Raw genomic sequence first — 15,546 nt, 5'->3', positions numbered from 1 at the left:
GAGGACACATTGATATGGGGGCATCAGGCAGGACACTCTGGTCAATCCCAAGTCCACTCATTCAACCCAGGGGAAGCAGCTGCTGGGAGGCATCCTGGCCTCCACACCCAGGCCTGGCCATCAGTCTCCCCACATGCTCCCCTCCCATGTCCTACACAGGTGTCCCATGTCCACGTGCAAATCCTGGGAGTGGGTGAATAGAAGCAGCCTGAGCATCCATCACCAAGAGGCTGGTGAATAAACTAAAGGTGTCTTTGTACTGTAGAGTATTATGCAGCCGTGAAAAAGATAAAAGAGTGCCCTGTGGAAAACAGGTCCTGAGCTTTGAGCCGGGGCCCAAGCCAGGCAGGATGGGCAGAAAGGTCTCTGTTTACCTGTCTAGGCAGAGAGACCTACTGCCTCCTCTAAGAAGTACTCCCTGACCACCATTCCAATGCCAAGGCTCCCTAAGGGGCCTCTGCCTCCACTCACTTCTCACTGAGAAGTGCCTCCCAACAGAAGGACCCCTGGGGCCTCGCTCACTGTGACATCGCCATTCAAACCCAGACTCTGCTGCTCACCATGGGGACACCACTCTCGACTAAGAACAGTTATGGGTAGAATGAACAAGTGGGGAAGGACAGGGGTCAGAGGCACCTCCCCTTGGCCTGCCCTATTTCCACCCCTTCGACTGCCTCATCTGTAAAATGGGGCCAAGGTGACGTACCAACAGTACACAGTGTCTGGCCCACGCTGAGTGCATCAAGGGCACAGAAAGTCCATTCAGTGCAAGAGGAAGAACAGAGCCGTGCTCCGATCGCCACCAGAGGAGGCAACTCGGGCAGCTGAGCCCGGGCACCAGACACCCCAGTGGGCACTGCAGGGACCCCACAAGGGCTCAGATTATTCCTTGAAACTTGGCCTTGTACCAGAAACTTCTGAGGCCATTGTCAAGAACAAACGCTGTGCAGAAGGAGTGGAAACTGGACCTTGTACAGACGGAACCAAGGGGAAAAGGGGGGTTGGAGAGTCCAACAAAGCCAGGGGTAAGGATGCTACTCTAGATACAGGCCAGCAGGCCTTGGGGAAAGGGGACTCGCATGAAGCTCGAGCCTCTGGGCTCTGGCCACTGGGGCAAACCTCAGAGACTCAGTTTCCCCACCAGGAAACAGAGATGAAGCATTGGCCTCGAAGCGGGTGAGGTGACTGTGCACAGGTCCCCGCCTGGATTGTGACAAACAGCACTCGTGACAGCGCTGTCCTCTCTCATCGGGACGGCTGCAGTGACTCCCGCTGGCCCCCCGTCTTCATGCTCACCCTTCTAGGAAGGTCAGGAAGCTCTAAGCAGAGTTATAAACATCCCAACAGGGAAGGACCTCTAGGATGCATTGAGCAATGGAAAAACAAGCTACTGAAAGATATAAACAGGGTAGTCCCAGTTCTGGAAAGAAGATGTGCCTGAAAAAGAAGCAACCCCAAGCAGTGCTCTGTCTTGTGTCTAAGTACCAGCGTGTCCATTGGTATGTAAACAAGAGAGGGGTCTGGCAGGATATACACCAAGCTGACAATGGTGTTCCCATGTGGAGCTGGAAGGGAGGGACAGAGTGGGCAGTGTATTCTTCCTCCTGTGTCAGGGTTTCCCTTTTTTCTGAGAATGTGGTCTTCAGTGTTCTATTTTTACAATTAAAATTCAGGAAAAGCAGACATCTGACAGGCAGTTTCCTGACCCTCATGTGCCCAGTGGTCTTGCCTTTGACTCAGTTCCCTTTCCACATCTGAGGGAGGCACCTGCGGAGCCCTCTGCCTGGGACACCCTTCCCTGGAGTCTTCAGGGGCTGGCTCCATGGCAGGACCCATCCCGACCTCCTCATCTGAAGCAGCCCCCGCTCAGCCACTCTCTCACTCCCCCCCCCCATCATTTTCCTTGTACTTCTCTATCTTTAGAATGTGGCTGCTAATTTAAGCATTCTGCTGGGCTCTGTCCATCTCGGTCCCCATTGGGTCTCCAGCACCCCGCAAGCTGTCGGACACATGCTAATAGCCTCCAAAGATCCCGAAAACCAGAAGTCATCCCATTCGACAACCCAGCCAGACCCTGATACAAGCATCGCAGCGTCCACTAATGACCCGATTGTCAAAAGCCACAACCACGTCTTGCCAACCCCACTAGGCAGTGGGCACTGAAGGAGGCAGGCCTGCCTCAGGCCCACTCCCGCCTCCTCTCTGTGTGACTTCAAGCCAATTCCCTTCTCAGGCCTCAGTTTCCCCACCTGTAAAGCAGGGATGCGAAGAACAGCATCTGACCCCCAGGACTCCTGAGACCATGCAGTCAGACTGCAGACATAAGTTTCTGGGCCCCGGTACCCGGTGATTCTTCACCAACATCAGCCCTTCCTGGGTCATGAACATCTAGCAGCAGATGAAACCGAAAGGGCCACCCTGCTCCCTGTTCAAGGTGAGGGTGACTGCAAAGGGAAAAATTGCCAGCACCTAGCAGGCACCTCGCTGCCAATACTAACAGAAACCACAAACACACCGGGAAGTAGGAGTCTTTTCTCCCTAGTGCCATTTTGCTTCGGAGGCAGGGCAATTTTTTTTCTTTATTCAGATCGTTGCTAATGGCCTATAAATATCTCATTATTGGCTTGCGTTTTTCCGAAGCTTTCACACAATCAGGGCTTAATTACAGCATGCGGTTGGCAACCCCAGTAAATTAAGGGTTAGCTGATGTCCCCATTTTTTTCCTACAGTGGAGGGGCCTGTAATTTCGGGCATTTTCATTCAAATCGGGCAAAAGCTTGGCAGATGGGTCTCTGAGCCAAATGCACACACCAGAGAGACCCAGGGTTCCAAGCTGCGCCCAGCCCCTTCCACTTGCCCTACCTTTGAAAACTCCAAATCTAGAACCGTCCGTGAGGCCGTCCTCTGCCCTCACTCACAATCAACCGGACTTATCACCAGGGGATTTCAATCCATGTACCTAGCGAGGGCCATTATCCCAGACAAATAACTCTGAAAAGCATTTGAGCAGCCCACAGCTGAGTTCTGGAGAAACCTGTCTTCCTGGTGATAAACATAAGCCCCAAAGAGCAAAAAAGAACCAACAATCACGTGGGGAGACAACCCACAGGTAGGGTTCAGAGCTGTACATTTTCCCAGGCTTTTTACTATGAAAATACAACTGCCTAGAATAAGATGGGGTCGCACGTCCACTTGGTCTGGGCCCTAATAGGTCTCATACACTTTTTGTTGTTGTTGCTGTTGTTGTATAAGTCATGTCCAACTCTTTGCAACCCCACGGACTGTAGCCTGCCAGGTTTCCCTGTCCTCCACTATCTCCTGGAGTTTCCTCAAATTCACGTCCATTGAGTTGGTGATGCCATCCAACCATCTCATCCTCTGCCGCCCCCTTCTCCCCTCACTCTTTCCTTCTGGGTCATTAAATCCTCTTCTAGATCACTCTGAGTAGCTGTTTTGCAGTGGGTTGTGTCTGGACACATTGGCTAGTAGTCAATTGGCTACTGTTGGGCCTTTCTGCTCCCGATTTCCCACCATCATACACTGAACGAACGTTAAGAAACTCTCATGGCCAAGTACTTGTTCACAATCACCATTCCCACTTAGAAACAGCAGAAACAGGCTCCCACTAGCATTTCAGGACCCGGTTCGCCAGCTGGTTCTAACTCATCCCCACAGCTCAAACTACATTGATAGAGGCTTAATAAGTGGCTGTGCTAAAAAGAGGCATTACTTGTATTAACAACATAGCCATGAATTTCTTTTCTTTCAGAAAAGAGAAATTAACAACTGATTTTTGAGAGTCCTGACCCAGGACTGTACAAAATGGCACCAGTCTAATATTTTCACAAGGATTAGTTCATTTGAAACCTCATCCTACTCCCAGGAGAGAGGGACCACCCGATCCCCATTTTCCAGACAAGGAAACTGAGGCCAAGTAGTGAGGTCATTCAGCTAATGGACGGCCACCTTCCCATAGGTGCCTTGGGGCTCTCCCTGATCCAGTTGGCCTGGGTACTACAGACCACACAGGCAAAAGCACTTTGGCTCTGTCCAAAAGGAAGGGCCTTGGAAACAGCAGCTGTCATTTTCAAGCATCTCTGAACCCCCAAGATCTGTTAAGGGACAAACCAGCCCAAAGGGCAAACCATGCACCCACTCCTCAGTCTGGCAGGAAAGTGAACCAACATTCATCTGACATGCATTCATCTGGCACCCACTGTGTGCCCGGGGGTGGCCTCTTGGTACAGTTATGTCTCCCTGCAGGGATCCATCACCCAAGACCGAATGGAAATGCAGCTGGAAAACAGTTGCACTTGTGGGCAGCCACTCCTTGTTAAAACAAAAATGGCATCGGGCCCACATGTGCTTATAGGCACTACATTATCGAGGCAACACTGGAAATCAAAGGTGAGGGCGCACAGCTTGCCCAGGACCAGGTGCAGAAGTATCCAAACAGCATGACTGGCAGCACTCCCTCTCCCCAAAGCAATCCCTGGCCCCCAGGGCTCCATGTGGCATGCATCCCACCCCACCCCAGTATCCCACTAAGCTCATCTCCTCTCCTCTCCCACTGTGCTCAGCACTCTCCCACCTCAGGGCCTTTGCAGCAGTCGTTCCCACAGCCTGGATGCTCTTCCTGCAGATTACACTGGTGAGTCCTCCCTTACCTCCTTAAGTCTCTGCTCAAATGTCACCTTCCCATGTGGGCCTTCCCTGACCCTCCATTTAAAACTGTAAATTCAGACTTTCCTCGTGGTCCAGTGGTTAAGAATCTGTCTGCCAATGCAGGGGACACAGGTTCGATCCCTGGTCTGGGAGGATTCTACACAGTTGCCTACAGGGGACAACAGAGCCCACACCACAAGTACTGAGCCTGTGCTCAACAATAAGAGAAGCCACCGCAAAAAGAAGCCCATGCACCACAATGAAGAGCAGCCCCGGCTCACCACAACTAGAGAAATTCCACACACAGCAATGAAGACCCAGGGCAACCAAAAATAAATAAATAAAATTTTAAATTAATTTCAAAAAATTTGTCAAGAGATTTTAAATCCTCACTCCGCCCTCAATGCCCTAAGGAGTGAAGCACACCCAGCCTGGTGGCCTACATGGGGCCCACGAGTAGACACTGTTAACAGCCCCATTTCCCAGCTGGGGAGACTGAGGCTCAGAAGCAAAGACTCACAAGATCAAGTACAAGCCTGGGAGACTCTGAGCTGGAGGACTTGACCTCTGCCTCCCTCTCCTGCTTGTCTCCCAAGCTCAGCTAACAGGTTTATTCTCACTCGGACCACGATCTTAAAAAATCCACTGGGGGAAGGCAAGGAAATGGAGCAGCCATGCTCCAGGCACAGAGAGCCTGAAGACATGCTCTCCTGTCTGTCCCTTGAAACCAGCCGGGAGATGCTCTATGCGGGTCTAATGCACACAGGAGGAAAGGGGTCCCTGGCTGCAGCACAGTTCAGCCACAGTCACAGAAAGAAGCAGGCAGGGGGATTTAAACTGAGGCCTGCTTGCCATCCCCCTGTGTCAGGGCTTTGTAGCTGAGGAACCTTACCCACGCTCCATAAGTAAAAAGAAGTTGGCTTCGTTTGAGAACCCCTATCCAAAGAGAGGCCTTTTCACAGCTTTGGTTCTCGAGCCCTGAATCAATGCCCGTAATGACCGATGATGCCACGATGCAGGCTCAGGAGGAGGTTGACACAGGAGCCAGCTCAGTAGCAGCTGGCAGTTGCCAGATTCCAGGGTGGCTGGGAGGTAATGGTGAGGGACAGAAGGATCGAGGAGAGGTGGGGATGGGAGAGAGACCCTGTGTTTCCCCAACCCAGAGACCTTGATCCTCCATTGAACAACCTCTTATAAGAACGCTCAGCTCTGTGGGCCTCAGCTTTCTGCTCTGGAAAATGGGATCGTAGTGGTGCCAGCCTCATGAGGCTTCAGTGAAGTCCAGTGTGTAACTTCAGAGCACTTTAATTCTGACTAGCTTTGGTTATTGATATGAAAGGAACCGGGGCTTCCCTGCTGGCTCAGCCCAGTAAAGAATCCACCTGCAAGGCAGGAGACCTGGGTTTGGTCCCTGGGTCAGAAAGATCCCCTGGAGAAGGAAATAGCAACCCACTCCAGTGTTCTCGCCTGGGAAATTCCATTGACAGAGAAGTCTGAGGGCTACAGTCCGTAGACTCACAAAGAGTGGACATGACAGAGCAACTAAGCATACACACACCCATGAACGGAACCAGCCTAGTGAGCAACAACAGCCCCATCCAAGGAGACCCACTATGTGCCAGGCACTATGCTAAGTAAGCACTTTTAACACACCGCGTCACTGCATCCTTGCAAGTCCTGTTAAGGATCCATCAGCCCCTTTTCTGGCGGGGAAACTGAGGCTCAGAGAGGTCAAACAACCTGTGCAAGGTCAAGAGGCAGATGAAATGGATAGAGCTTTGCAGACACCCACCGGAAGCCTGGGTAGGCAGGAAGATGGCCAAGCAGGGGACCCAGGCTGGGCTGATCCCAAGTCCACACCTTTCCGCCACAGCAGAAAGAGGGCATTTCGCCAGAGACACAGCAGCAAAGGAGGAAATTCATGCCGCTGGGAGCAAAACCCCAGGCCACTGGGAAGGCGGGGCGGGGCTGGGCGCCCAGCTGGGCTCCACTGAGGGCCAGTCTGGTGGCCTTGGGCAAACAGCAAGTCTTTTCTGAACTGAACCAAGAGAGAAGTCAGCTTGGGGGCTGCTGGATGAACCTCTTTAACACTGATAACAACAACATGAACATGATGATGACTATGATGTTATCAGGGCTTCCCTGGTGGCTGAGCGGTAAACAATCTGCCAGCAATGCAGGGGACATGTGTTCGATCCCTGGATCAGGACGATCCCCTGGAGGAGGAAATGGCAACCCACTCCAGTATTCTTGCTTGGGAAATACCATGGACCAGGAAGCCTGATGGGCTACAGTCCATGGGGTGGCAAAGAGTCAGACACAGGACTTCACGAGTAAACCACCAACTGCCATGACGTTATCATCTGGCAGCCACAGTCACAAATGGAGTCCTTCCCAGAATGGAGAAGTGGCCCCCCATCTGGGAGGCAGAAGGAAAAGAGGTGGGGGGAGGAGAGGGGAGAGGTAACCACCCTCAGTGGCCACAGGGCCCATTCTCCTCCATTAGCTTTGTGAATCCTGGAAACAGCCCAGAGTGGAATTTGTCCACTGGACAGATGGGCAAACTAAAACTTCTCGGAGCTTCCCAGGGAAGGCTATATCCCAGCTCTTGCCGCTGAAGCCTGATCAGGCCAGAAGTTCCTTCTCAGGATCCAAGGAGGACCCCCACCATGCAGTCTTTGGCTTTGGGGCTGGTCCCTATGTTCCAGGGCCCTGCAGGCACCCTGACATGGGCCAGGAAAGACTTCTGGAGAAAGTCTGCCCCCCAGGGTCCTACTTCCAAATCAGAGAAGAGGAGTTCAAGTCTCACCCTCCAGCTGCCTTCTCTTCTGCAAGCTCCTCTCATCCCCTGCCCAGAGGTGGAGTCAGGGAGACGAGGACTGACACCAGGACACAAAGACAAAAGGATCCACTTGGAAGTGACGAGCCAGCGTTCGCCAGGCATCAGGTTGAAGAGGTAGCCCAGGAGAGCCAGACAACAGGGTCTCCGAGGGTCCAGCCAGCCAGTTAGACAGCACATGCCAGCTGGGTAGCCCAACAGAGGAAGAGCTAAGTCTGTGAGAGGCACGGATGGGCAATCAGACAGGACAGGGCCTTCTGGCTAGCGAGCCAGGCAGCAGGGGGCTGCCCTGCGGTCCTGGACAGATGGACAGCCAAATGGTGGTGGCGGGAAAGCCTATCCAGGACAGAGACAGCAAGCCAGACGACAGAAACTGCTCCAAATCAGTGAACAGCCGGCCAGACCACGGGGATCGGCCCGGTAAATATCTAGGTGACAGGTTCAGGACCGAGAAGGAGGACCTACCTCTGACCCAGACAACCAGATGGTAGAATTTACCCACTAGAGCTGGGGGCCAGAGAGTCAGAGGTCTTGCACTGCACTTCCTGGCCCACGCCCCCCAGCGCGTGGGACGCCCCTTAGGTCTAGGCTGGCTCCCCAGCCCCTGCAGGGAGCCCTCCACCCCGGGCGTCCCACAGGGCCCGCCCCCCTGTCCCCGTCCCGGTCGCGGGCACGCAAGCGCCGCAGTTACGCCGGCGGCGCAGGGCGCGCCATTCCCAGTCCGCCCTCCGCGCCTTATAGGCCGCCGCCCGCCCGCCGTCGCCACCGAGCTCGCTCACCGGCCCACGAAGTTCTCGAGCACAGAGCTCTTGCCGGCGCTCTGGCCGCCCACCACGGCGATCTGCGGCAGGTCCAGGTGGCAGCTCTGGCCGATGGAACTGAAGGCATCCTGCAGCTTGTTGACCAGCGGGATCAGCTCTTCCATCCCGCGGTTGCCCATGGCGCCGGTGGCCCCGGCCCGAGCGCCCCGCGCTCCTCGCCCGCCCCTGTCCCTCAACGACGCGGCCCCGCGGCGTCCGCGGCCGTTGCTCCCCGCCCGCCCGGGCCTCGGCGCGACGCCCGCTCCCGGTTCGGCCTCACGGTCGCCGCCTCATCCGGTTCTCAAGCGACACCCGACCCGACCGACCTCCCGCCGGAGCCCTGGGGCTGCGCCAAAAGCCCTCGCACCAACTCCGATTGGCCGGCTGGGCTGTCACTCTTGCACAGAAGCCAATGAAAGTGAAGCATGGGCCGATGGCCGAATGAGCCCTCCCCCTGAGGCCTATTCTCTGCTTCATTGGGCGCAAGAACTGTCGTTATTATGCAAGAGTCAATAGCAGCGGCAAGCGAGTTGTCTCGGCCGGGAGGCGGTGTTTCGGCAAAAGGCATGTTGGCCCCGCCTACTAGGGGGTGTTCCCGGATAGAAGGAACATCCACCAGTCTTATTGGCAGGTAGACCCACCAGTCAACAAGCCTGGCCAATGATACTAGGGATCGGTTCTTCGCTTGACGCTCTCTAGTTCCCTAAAAATTTCCCATTGGTTTATGTAAATATCACTCCCTTCCATCACCCAACAAGTCAAAGAGGGTGGGATTGAACCTCCAAATCTTGACTCTGATTGAAAGCTGTATCTGTCCATCAAAGAACCTCCTCCGTTCTTGCTTGAGAATGTTGTCTGTCAAGTAGGGAGCAGAGGATAGGTCCACAGTACGCGGCAACGCGCGCCGCCTCGTGGTAGGGCTGAGTGCTGATAGTCACTTGTGTTTCTGGGCTCTAAAGAAAACTACAAGTCTCAGAATGCACCTCAGCCGGGAGCTTGCAAATCAGCTGCCTGCGCGGGGTCCCAAAATATTTTGAAGGTCATAATATACTTTGGAAGTCAAGCGGTCAGTGGTTCCTACGGAGAAGTAGTCTAGCGAGGCCACGGTGGCTCCCACTTTCATTCCTGTTAAGTCACGTCTCCATGCCCTTGCAAACGCCGTGCTCTCTCCTTGGAACACCTTCTGCTCAGGCCTTTCTTGATGCGGCTAACGCTCCAACGTTGTTCCCCTACCTCTTCAACCTTGACCTACCTGGGATCTTTTTGAATACCCAATGAAACTCAATGGATCCTCTCCCTAGGAAAAGACACGTTATTTTGCAGGCAAAATGGAGGGTTCTGAGAACTGGGGCTCTTGATCATCTGGAAAAGAGGCCAGGAATAATAGGTGGAACGAACTTTAAGACAAGTGCTGTGGTGACTCTGGGCATAGACAAGCCAGAGAGAAGTAGCTCAGTAAGGAGTTAGGAGCAAAGGAGGTGGGGAAGTAGTCTGACTGGGCCAGGCAGTAACAGGGGAATAGAGAAACAAGGGGTAAAAGAATGACAGAGTGGTATTGCCTGCTTCATGACCCAAAACTGCGGGTCAGAGACAAGCAAAAAGACTGACAGTTTTTGGCACTGCAGCCTTGACCACGGTGGCAGAAACTTGAAATAACCTAACTGCTCTTCCATGGAGCTCATTAAATAAATACTGTGTAGCAGCCATAAACAAAATTGAGTAAATTTTCATGTACTAAATTATAAACAATTTGAGATACAGTATACTAAGAGAAAGAGGTGGGGGGGGGCAAGGTACATGGAGAAGGAAATGGCAACCCACTCCAGTGCTCTTGCCTGGATAATCCCTTGGACAGAGGAGCCTGGTGGGCTACAGTCCATGAGGTCGCAGAGTCAGACATAACTGAGCAACTGACACACAAAATTGAGAAGATACTTGATGGCGCAGGGTACACTTTATCTACTCTCCCATCTCCTGCAGGAAGCAGGATGTGGCAGGCAGCTCCTGGGAAGCAGGATGGCTCCCCCCACCCCCATCCCTTCTGGAAGTCTTGGGGCCTCAGTGCTTGTAACAGCTGGCCTTGAGCAAATAAAAGACTAAGTTGTTTACTGGAAAAAAAAAAAAAAAGCAAGGTACAGAACAGCATGTAAAAGATGCTGACGTTCATTAAAAAAATGTACATGTGGAAAATTTATGGAATACACAAATTGAGAAAAAGTGTTGCATTTTTATGATATTTGACTGTACATCCTTCTGCACGTGTTACTTTTCAATTTAAAACACAGCAGCTCAGAGCACCAGCTCTATAACTGGCCATATCTGGATTAGATCCTGGGCCTGTTTCTTTGATGGGTGATAATGACCAAGTGACTTCATTTCTCAGTTTCCTTATCTGTAAAATGGGAAACCATAAGGTTGCAAAAGTTAAATACATTTGACAACTGTTTAGAGCAGTGCCAGGCACGGTGTAAGCACCTTCTTTATTGTTGTTTAGTCAGCTAAGTGGTGTCCAACTCTTTCGCGATCCCATGGCTTGTAACCTGCCAGCCTCCTCTGTCCGTGGGATTTCCCAGGCAAGAATACTGTGGTGGTGGTTTAGTCGCTAAGTCGTGTCTGACTCTTGTAACCCCATGGACAGTAGCCTGCTAGGCTCCTCTGTCCACGGCATTCTCCAGGCAAGAATACTGTAGTGGGTTTTCATTTCCCTCTCCTGGAGATCTTCCTCAGGGATCTTCCTGACCCAGGGATCAAACCCATGTCTCCTGCATTGGCAGGCAGATTATTTACCATTGAGCCACTTGGGAAGCCCTGTAACCACCTTCTGGATCACATGTATTATCATCACTGTTTACTGACAATGAAATTAAGCCACAAGTCTGAAGAGTCAAGGCTAAGAGCCAGACCTCTGGAGCCAAGCTGCTACTTCCTTAAGCGATTCCTTGGGCAAGTGATTTCCCCCTCTCTGGACTTGTTTCCTCATCTATAAAAAGGGGAGGACAAGAGTCCTCACACCACCTATCCCCCAGGTCTGAGTCACAGGAAAGGGATGCAGCTCCTACTCTAGGCACTACCTACAAGCTGGGTTCCCAGACGCCAGTGCTGCTATGGTTACTTATTATTGTCAGTGGGGGTGGGAGTGGGGACCATGGGCCTGTCAACTGCAAACTGGCCTTTGCCAAGGGCATCGATCATCTGCCTCTGCAGAGATTGAATCTTTGCTGCTGCAGCTGTTGCCCTTCAACCTGCCCTGAAGGGAGCTCAGGGTGCAGAATGAGGCCTTTCGTGTACCAAGGAAACTGGTGGAACAGATCTTTAGGTTGTTATTGTTCAGTCACCAAGTTATGTCTGACCCTTTGAGACCTCACGGACTGCAGCACACCAGGCTTCCCTGTCCTTCACCATCTTCCGGAGTTTCCTCAAACCCATGTCCATTGAGTTGGTGATGCTATCCAACCATCTCATCCTCTGTCACCCCGTTCTCCTCCTGCCCTCAATCTTTCCCAGCATCAGGGTCTTTTCCAGTGAGTTGGCTCTTCGTATCAGGTGGCCAAATTATTGAAGCTTCAGTTCAGCATCAGTCCTTCCAATGAATATTCAGGACTGATTTCCTTTAGGATTGACTGGTTTGATCTCCTTGCAGTCCAAGGGACTCTCAAGAGTCTTCTTCAGAACCACATTTCAAAAGCATCAGTTCTTCAGCACTCAGCTTTCTGTATGGTCCAACTCTCGTATCCATACATGATTACTAGAAAAAACATAACTTTGTCTAGACAGATCTTGGCGGCTAAGTGATGTCTCTGCTTTTTAATACACTGTCTAGGTTTGCCATAGCTTTTCTTCCAAGGAGTAATTGTCTTTCAATTTCATGGCTGCAGTCACCGTGTATAGTGATCTTGGAGCTCAAGAAAATAAAATCTGTTACTATTTCTGCTTTTTCCCCATCTATTTTTCCAGTAGTCTTATCAGGCCACCTGATACAAAGAACTGACTCATTGGAAAAGACTCTGATGCTGGGAAAGATTGAAGGCAGGAAGAGAAGGGAATGACAGATGATGAGATGGTTGGATGGCATCACCAACTTGATGGACATGAGTTTGAACAAGCTCTGGGAATTGGTGAAGGACAGGGAAGCCTGGTGTGCTGCAGTCCATGGGGTCCCAAAGAGTTGGACATGACTAAGCGACTGAACTGACTAATTTGCCATGAAGTGATGGGACCAGATGCCATGATCTTAGATTTTTGCAAGTTGAGTTTTAAGCCAGCTTTTTCACTCTTCTCTTTTACCCTCATCAAGAGACTCTTTAGTTCTGCTTTACTTTCTGCCATTAGAGTGGTATCATTTGTGTATCTGAGGTTGTTGCTATTTCCCCTGGCAATCTTGATTCCAGCTTGTGCTTCATCCAAGCCAGCATTTCTCATGATGTATTCTGCATATAAGTTAGATAAGCATGGTGACAATATACATCCTTGATGTACTCCTTTGCCAATTTTGAACCAGTCCATTGTTCCATGTCTGGTTCTAACTGTGGCTTCTTGACCTGCAAACAGGTTTCTCAGGAGACAGGTAAGGTGGTCTGGTATTCCCATCTCTTTAAGAGTTTTCCAGTTCGTTGTGATCCACACAGTCAAAGGCTTTAGCACAGTCAATGAAGCAAAAGTAGATTTTCTGGAATTCCCTTGCTTTTTCTATGATCGAATGGATGTTTGCAATTTGATCTCTGGTTCCTCTGCCTTTCCTAAATCCAGCTTATACAACTGAAAGTTCTCAGATCATATACTTCTAAAGACTAGCTTGAAGGATTTTGAACATTATCTTGCTAGTACGTGAAATGAGTGCAGTTGTGCAGTAGTTTGAACATTCTTTGGCATTGCCTTCCTTTGGGATTGGAATGAAAACTGACTTTTCCAGTCCTGTGTCTACTGCTGATTTTTCTAAATTTGCTGACATATTAAGTGCAGTACTTTAACAGCATCACCTTTTAGGATTTTAAGTAGCTCAGCTGGAATTCCATCACCCACACGCTGCAAGGCATCTAAACCTGTGTGTGACAACTACTGACCCTCTGCTCCACAACAAGAGAAGCCAACACAAGAAGCCAGTGCACTGCAATGAAGGGTAGCCCCTACTTGCTGCAACTAGAGAAAGCCCTCATACAGCAGTGAAGACCCAGCAGAGCCAAAAGTAAATAAATAAAAGCAATGGTAAAAAAAAAAAAAAAAGCAATGGTATTTCTCTCCCCTTTGCCCAGGCCCTCAGGGAAAAAAAAAGGGGGGGGGGGCAGGGGAAAAAAGCCTTTTGAACTCAAGCAGAAAAAACTGAGATTTTTGGTTCAGTCTTTATGTAAACGTTCACTTGTAAATGAACTATTTTAACTGACTTGAAAGTAAGTACTTACAAATTAAATATATAGAAAATTGAACAAGATAAATTTTAGGATCCATGATCTGGGAAATAATCCAGTACTGAGTTGATATTTGCTACTGAAGGTGGCTTAAGTTTGTTGCTTTGATTAATATAGACATGCCTAGAGTTATCAGTGTTAAGTGTAATATTCCTGTTGTACCTAGGTTTACTGGAGTTCAAATAATACCTTATTTGACCTGTTACAAATTTGTCCACAAGAAAAGTAACTCAATGCAGAAAAAAACTTTTAAGGAAACTAAGATATTTTTGGTAAAAGAAGGTGTGAGGAATAAAAAAATACTGAAAAGAGTTATGCATGATCAGGATTTCCTAAGACTGGATTGAATTTAGTTGGGTAAATGACTTTTGTTGGGAGTATGCTGAAGACTTGGATTTAACTTTTTCTTTCTGTTCAGAGAAAAGTTTTCTTGGAGTGACATTTTTGATAACAGATTTTATGAATTTCTTTGCCTTCAAGTGATTTTTATTTGCTTTCAAGATCTCTGGTAACTTTGGTTAAGGAATAAGTATTGTCTCATGGTGACATTGAACCAAGTGTTTTAAAACTTTTTAACTAGCTTCCCAAATATCAAATTTTAATTAAAATTATTTTGATTCCTAGCTAACTTTGGCATGCTTCAGAGGGCCCCCTGAAACATTCCAAAGGGAGATATTAAACTAATTAGGCTCATTTGGTATGTTGAAGTACATGGGAAGTAATCCATTGAGTAATAAATCTCCTCAGGTTATATAATATGGTAAATGCTACTAATATAGATAACCTAGAAATTATATGGAGTGCGTAAAATTCTGATATGTCCTGGTAAAATGTTATCAGTCATAATTCTAGTTACTATCTTGAAGTGTTGTCACAGCCATAATCAAGTTTGTCAACTGCATTGTAATTAGATTGTAAGCATGCCTTATTAAGTCTTTCACCATTATAGACAGTTATGGTTTTATTCTGATGTTTTATTGGAGAAGGCAATGGCACCCCACTCCAGTACTCTTGCCTGGAAAATCCCATGGACGGAGGAGCCTGGTAGGCTACAGTCCATGGGGTCGCTAAGAGTCGGACACGACTGAGCGACTTCACTTTCACTTTTCCCTTTCATGCACTGGAGAAGGAAATGGCAACCCACTCCAGTGTTCTTGCCTGGAGAATCCCAGGGACGGCGGAGCCTGGTGGGCTGCCGTCTATGGGGTCGCACAGAGCCGGACACGACTGAAGCGACTTAGCAGCAGTAGCAGTAGCAGTAGCAGTATTAAGCCTTTCACCATTATAGACAGTTATGGTTTTATTCTGATGTTTTTGCAAAAATGCATCCTCTTTTAAGATTTACAGAAAGGACTTTTGGGTAAATACAAGTTTCTGACTTTCAAACCATAATGCTGAACTGGGTAAGAAATTAAAGGATTCTAATGGGAAACCTGATGGCTTCACAAAGATTGACAAAAGGACTGAATGAACTCATGAATATGCTTATAACTTTTATGGTTTCTATCTGAAAAATTACTGGTTTGAATCTGTGTTTTCCAGGTGTAAGGAAAATCTCCCCCTCAAACTAATTGTGACTTACAGTAGTTTGGTAAAATTATTCTTTTAAGCAAATTTGAAACATTTACCTTTCTATCTGACCACTCCAGAGATTGGAAACTCTTAAGTTCCCAGTTAGCTTTATCAGGTAAGTTAGAATGGCTACATCAATAACAGGTATAGAAATCTCAAGGAATTTTGGAGACTTTGAGAAGGGAGGAAATCATCTAAACCTGTTGGGTGAAATCTGTGATAAGCCTTTGGCATGACTTTCCTAGCCCTGAGGTTTTTTTTAAAAAAA

At 49.4% G+C, this 15,546-nt stretch overlaps 1 protein-coding gene across 32 annotated transcripts in view; it reads right to left on the bottom strand.

The window, feature by feature from the left end:
* The window catches only part of DNM2 (dynamin 2), an 87,780-nt gene extending 79,173 nt beyond the window's left edge, over positions 1–8,607 (bottom strand). For all 32 annotated transcript variants that reach the window (XM_081498299.1, XM_081498329.1, XM_081498301.1 and 29 more), the window contains exon 1: positions 8,284–8,607. In XM_081498299.1, coding sequence (XP_081354425.1) covers positions 8,284–8,444 — 161 coding nt within the window. In that variant the 5' untranslated portion in view covers positions 8,445–8,607. The remainder of the gene's footprint in view (positions 1–8,283) is intronic.
* Positions 8,608–15,546: the final 6,939 nt, after the last annotated feature.

Source organism: Giraffa tippelskirchi, chromosome 6 (genome assembly GCF_054371585.1).
Source record: "Giraffa tippelskirchi isolate mGirTip1 chromosome 6, T2T-mGirTip1v1.2.pri, whole genome shotgun sequence".
Taxonomy (NCBI): Eukaryota; Metazoa; Chordata; class Mammalia; order Artiodactyla; family Giraffidae; genus Giraffa; species Giraffa tippelskirchi.
This window is presented reverse-complemented; position numbering and strand designations above follow the sequence as displayed.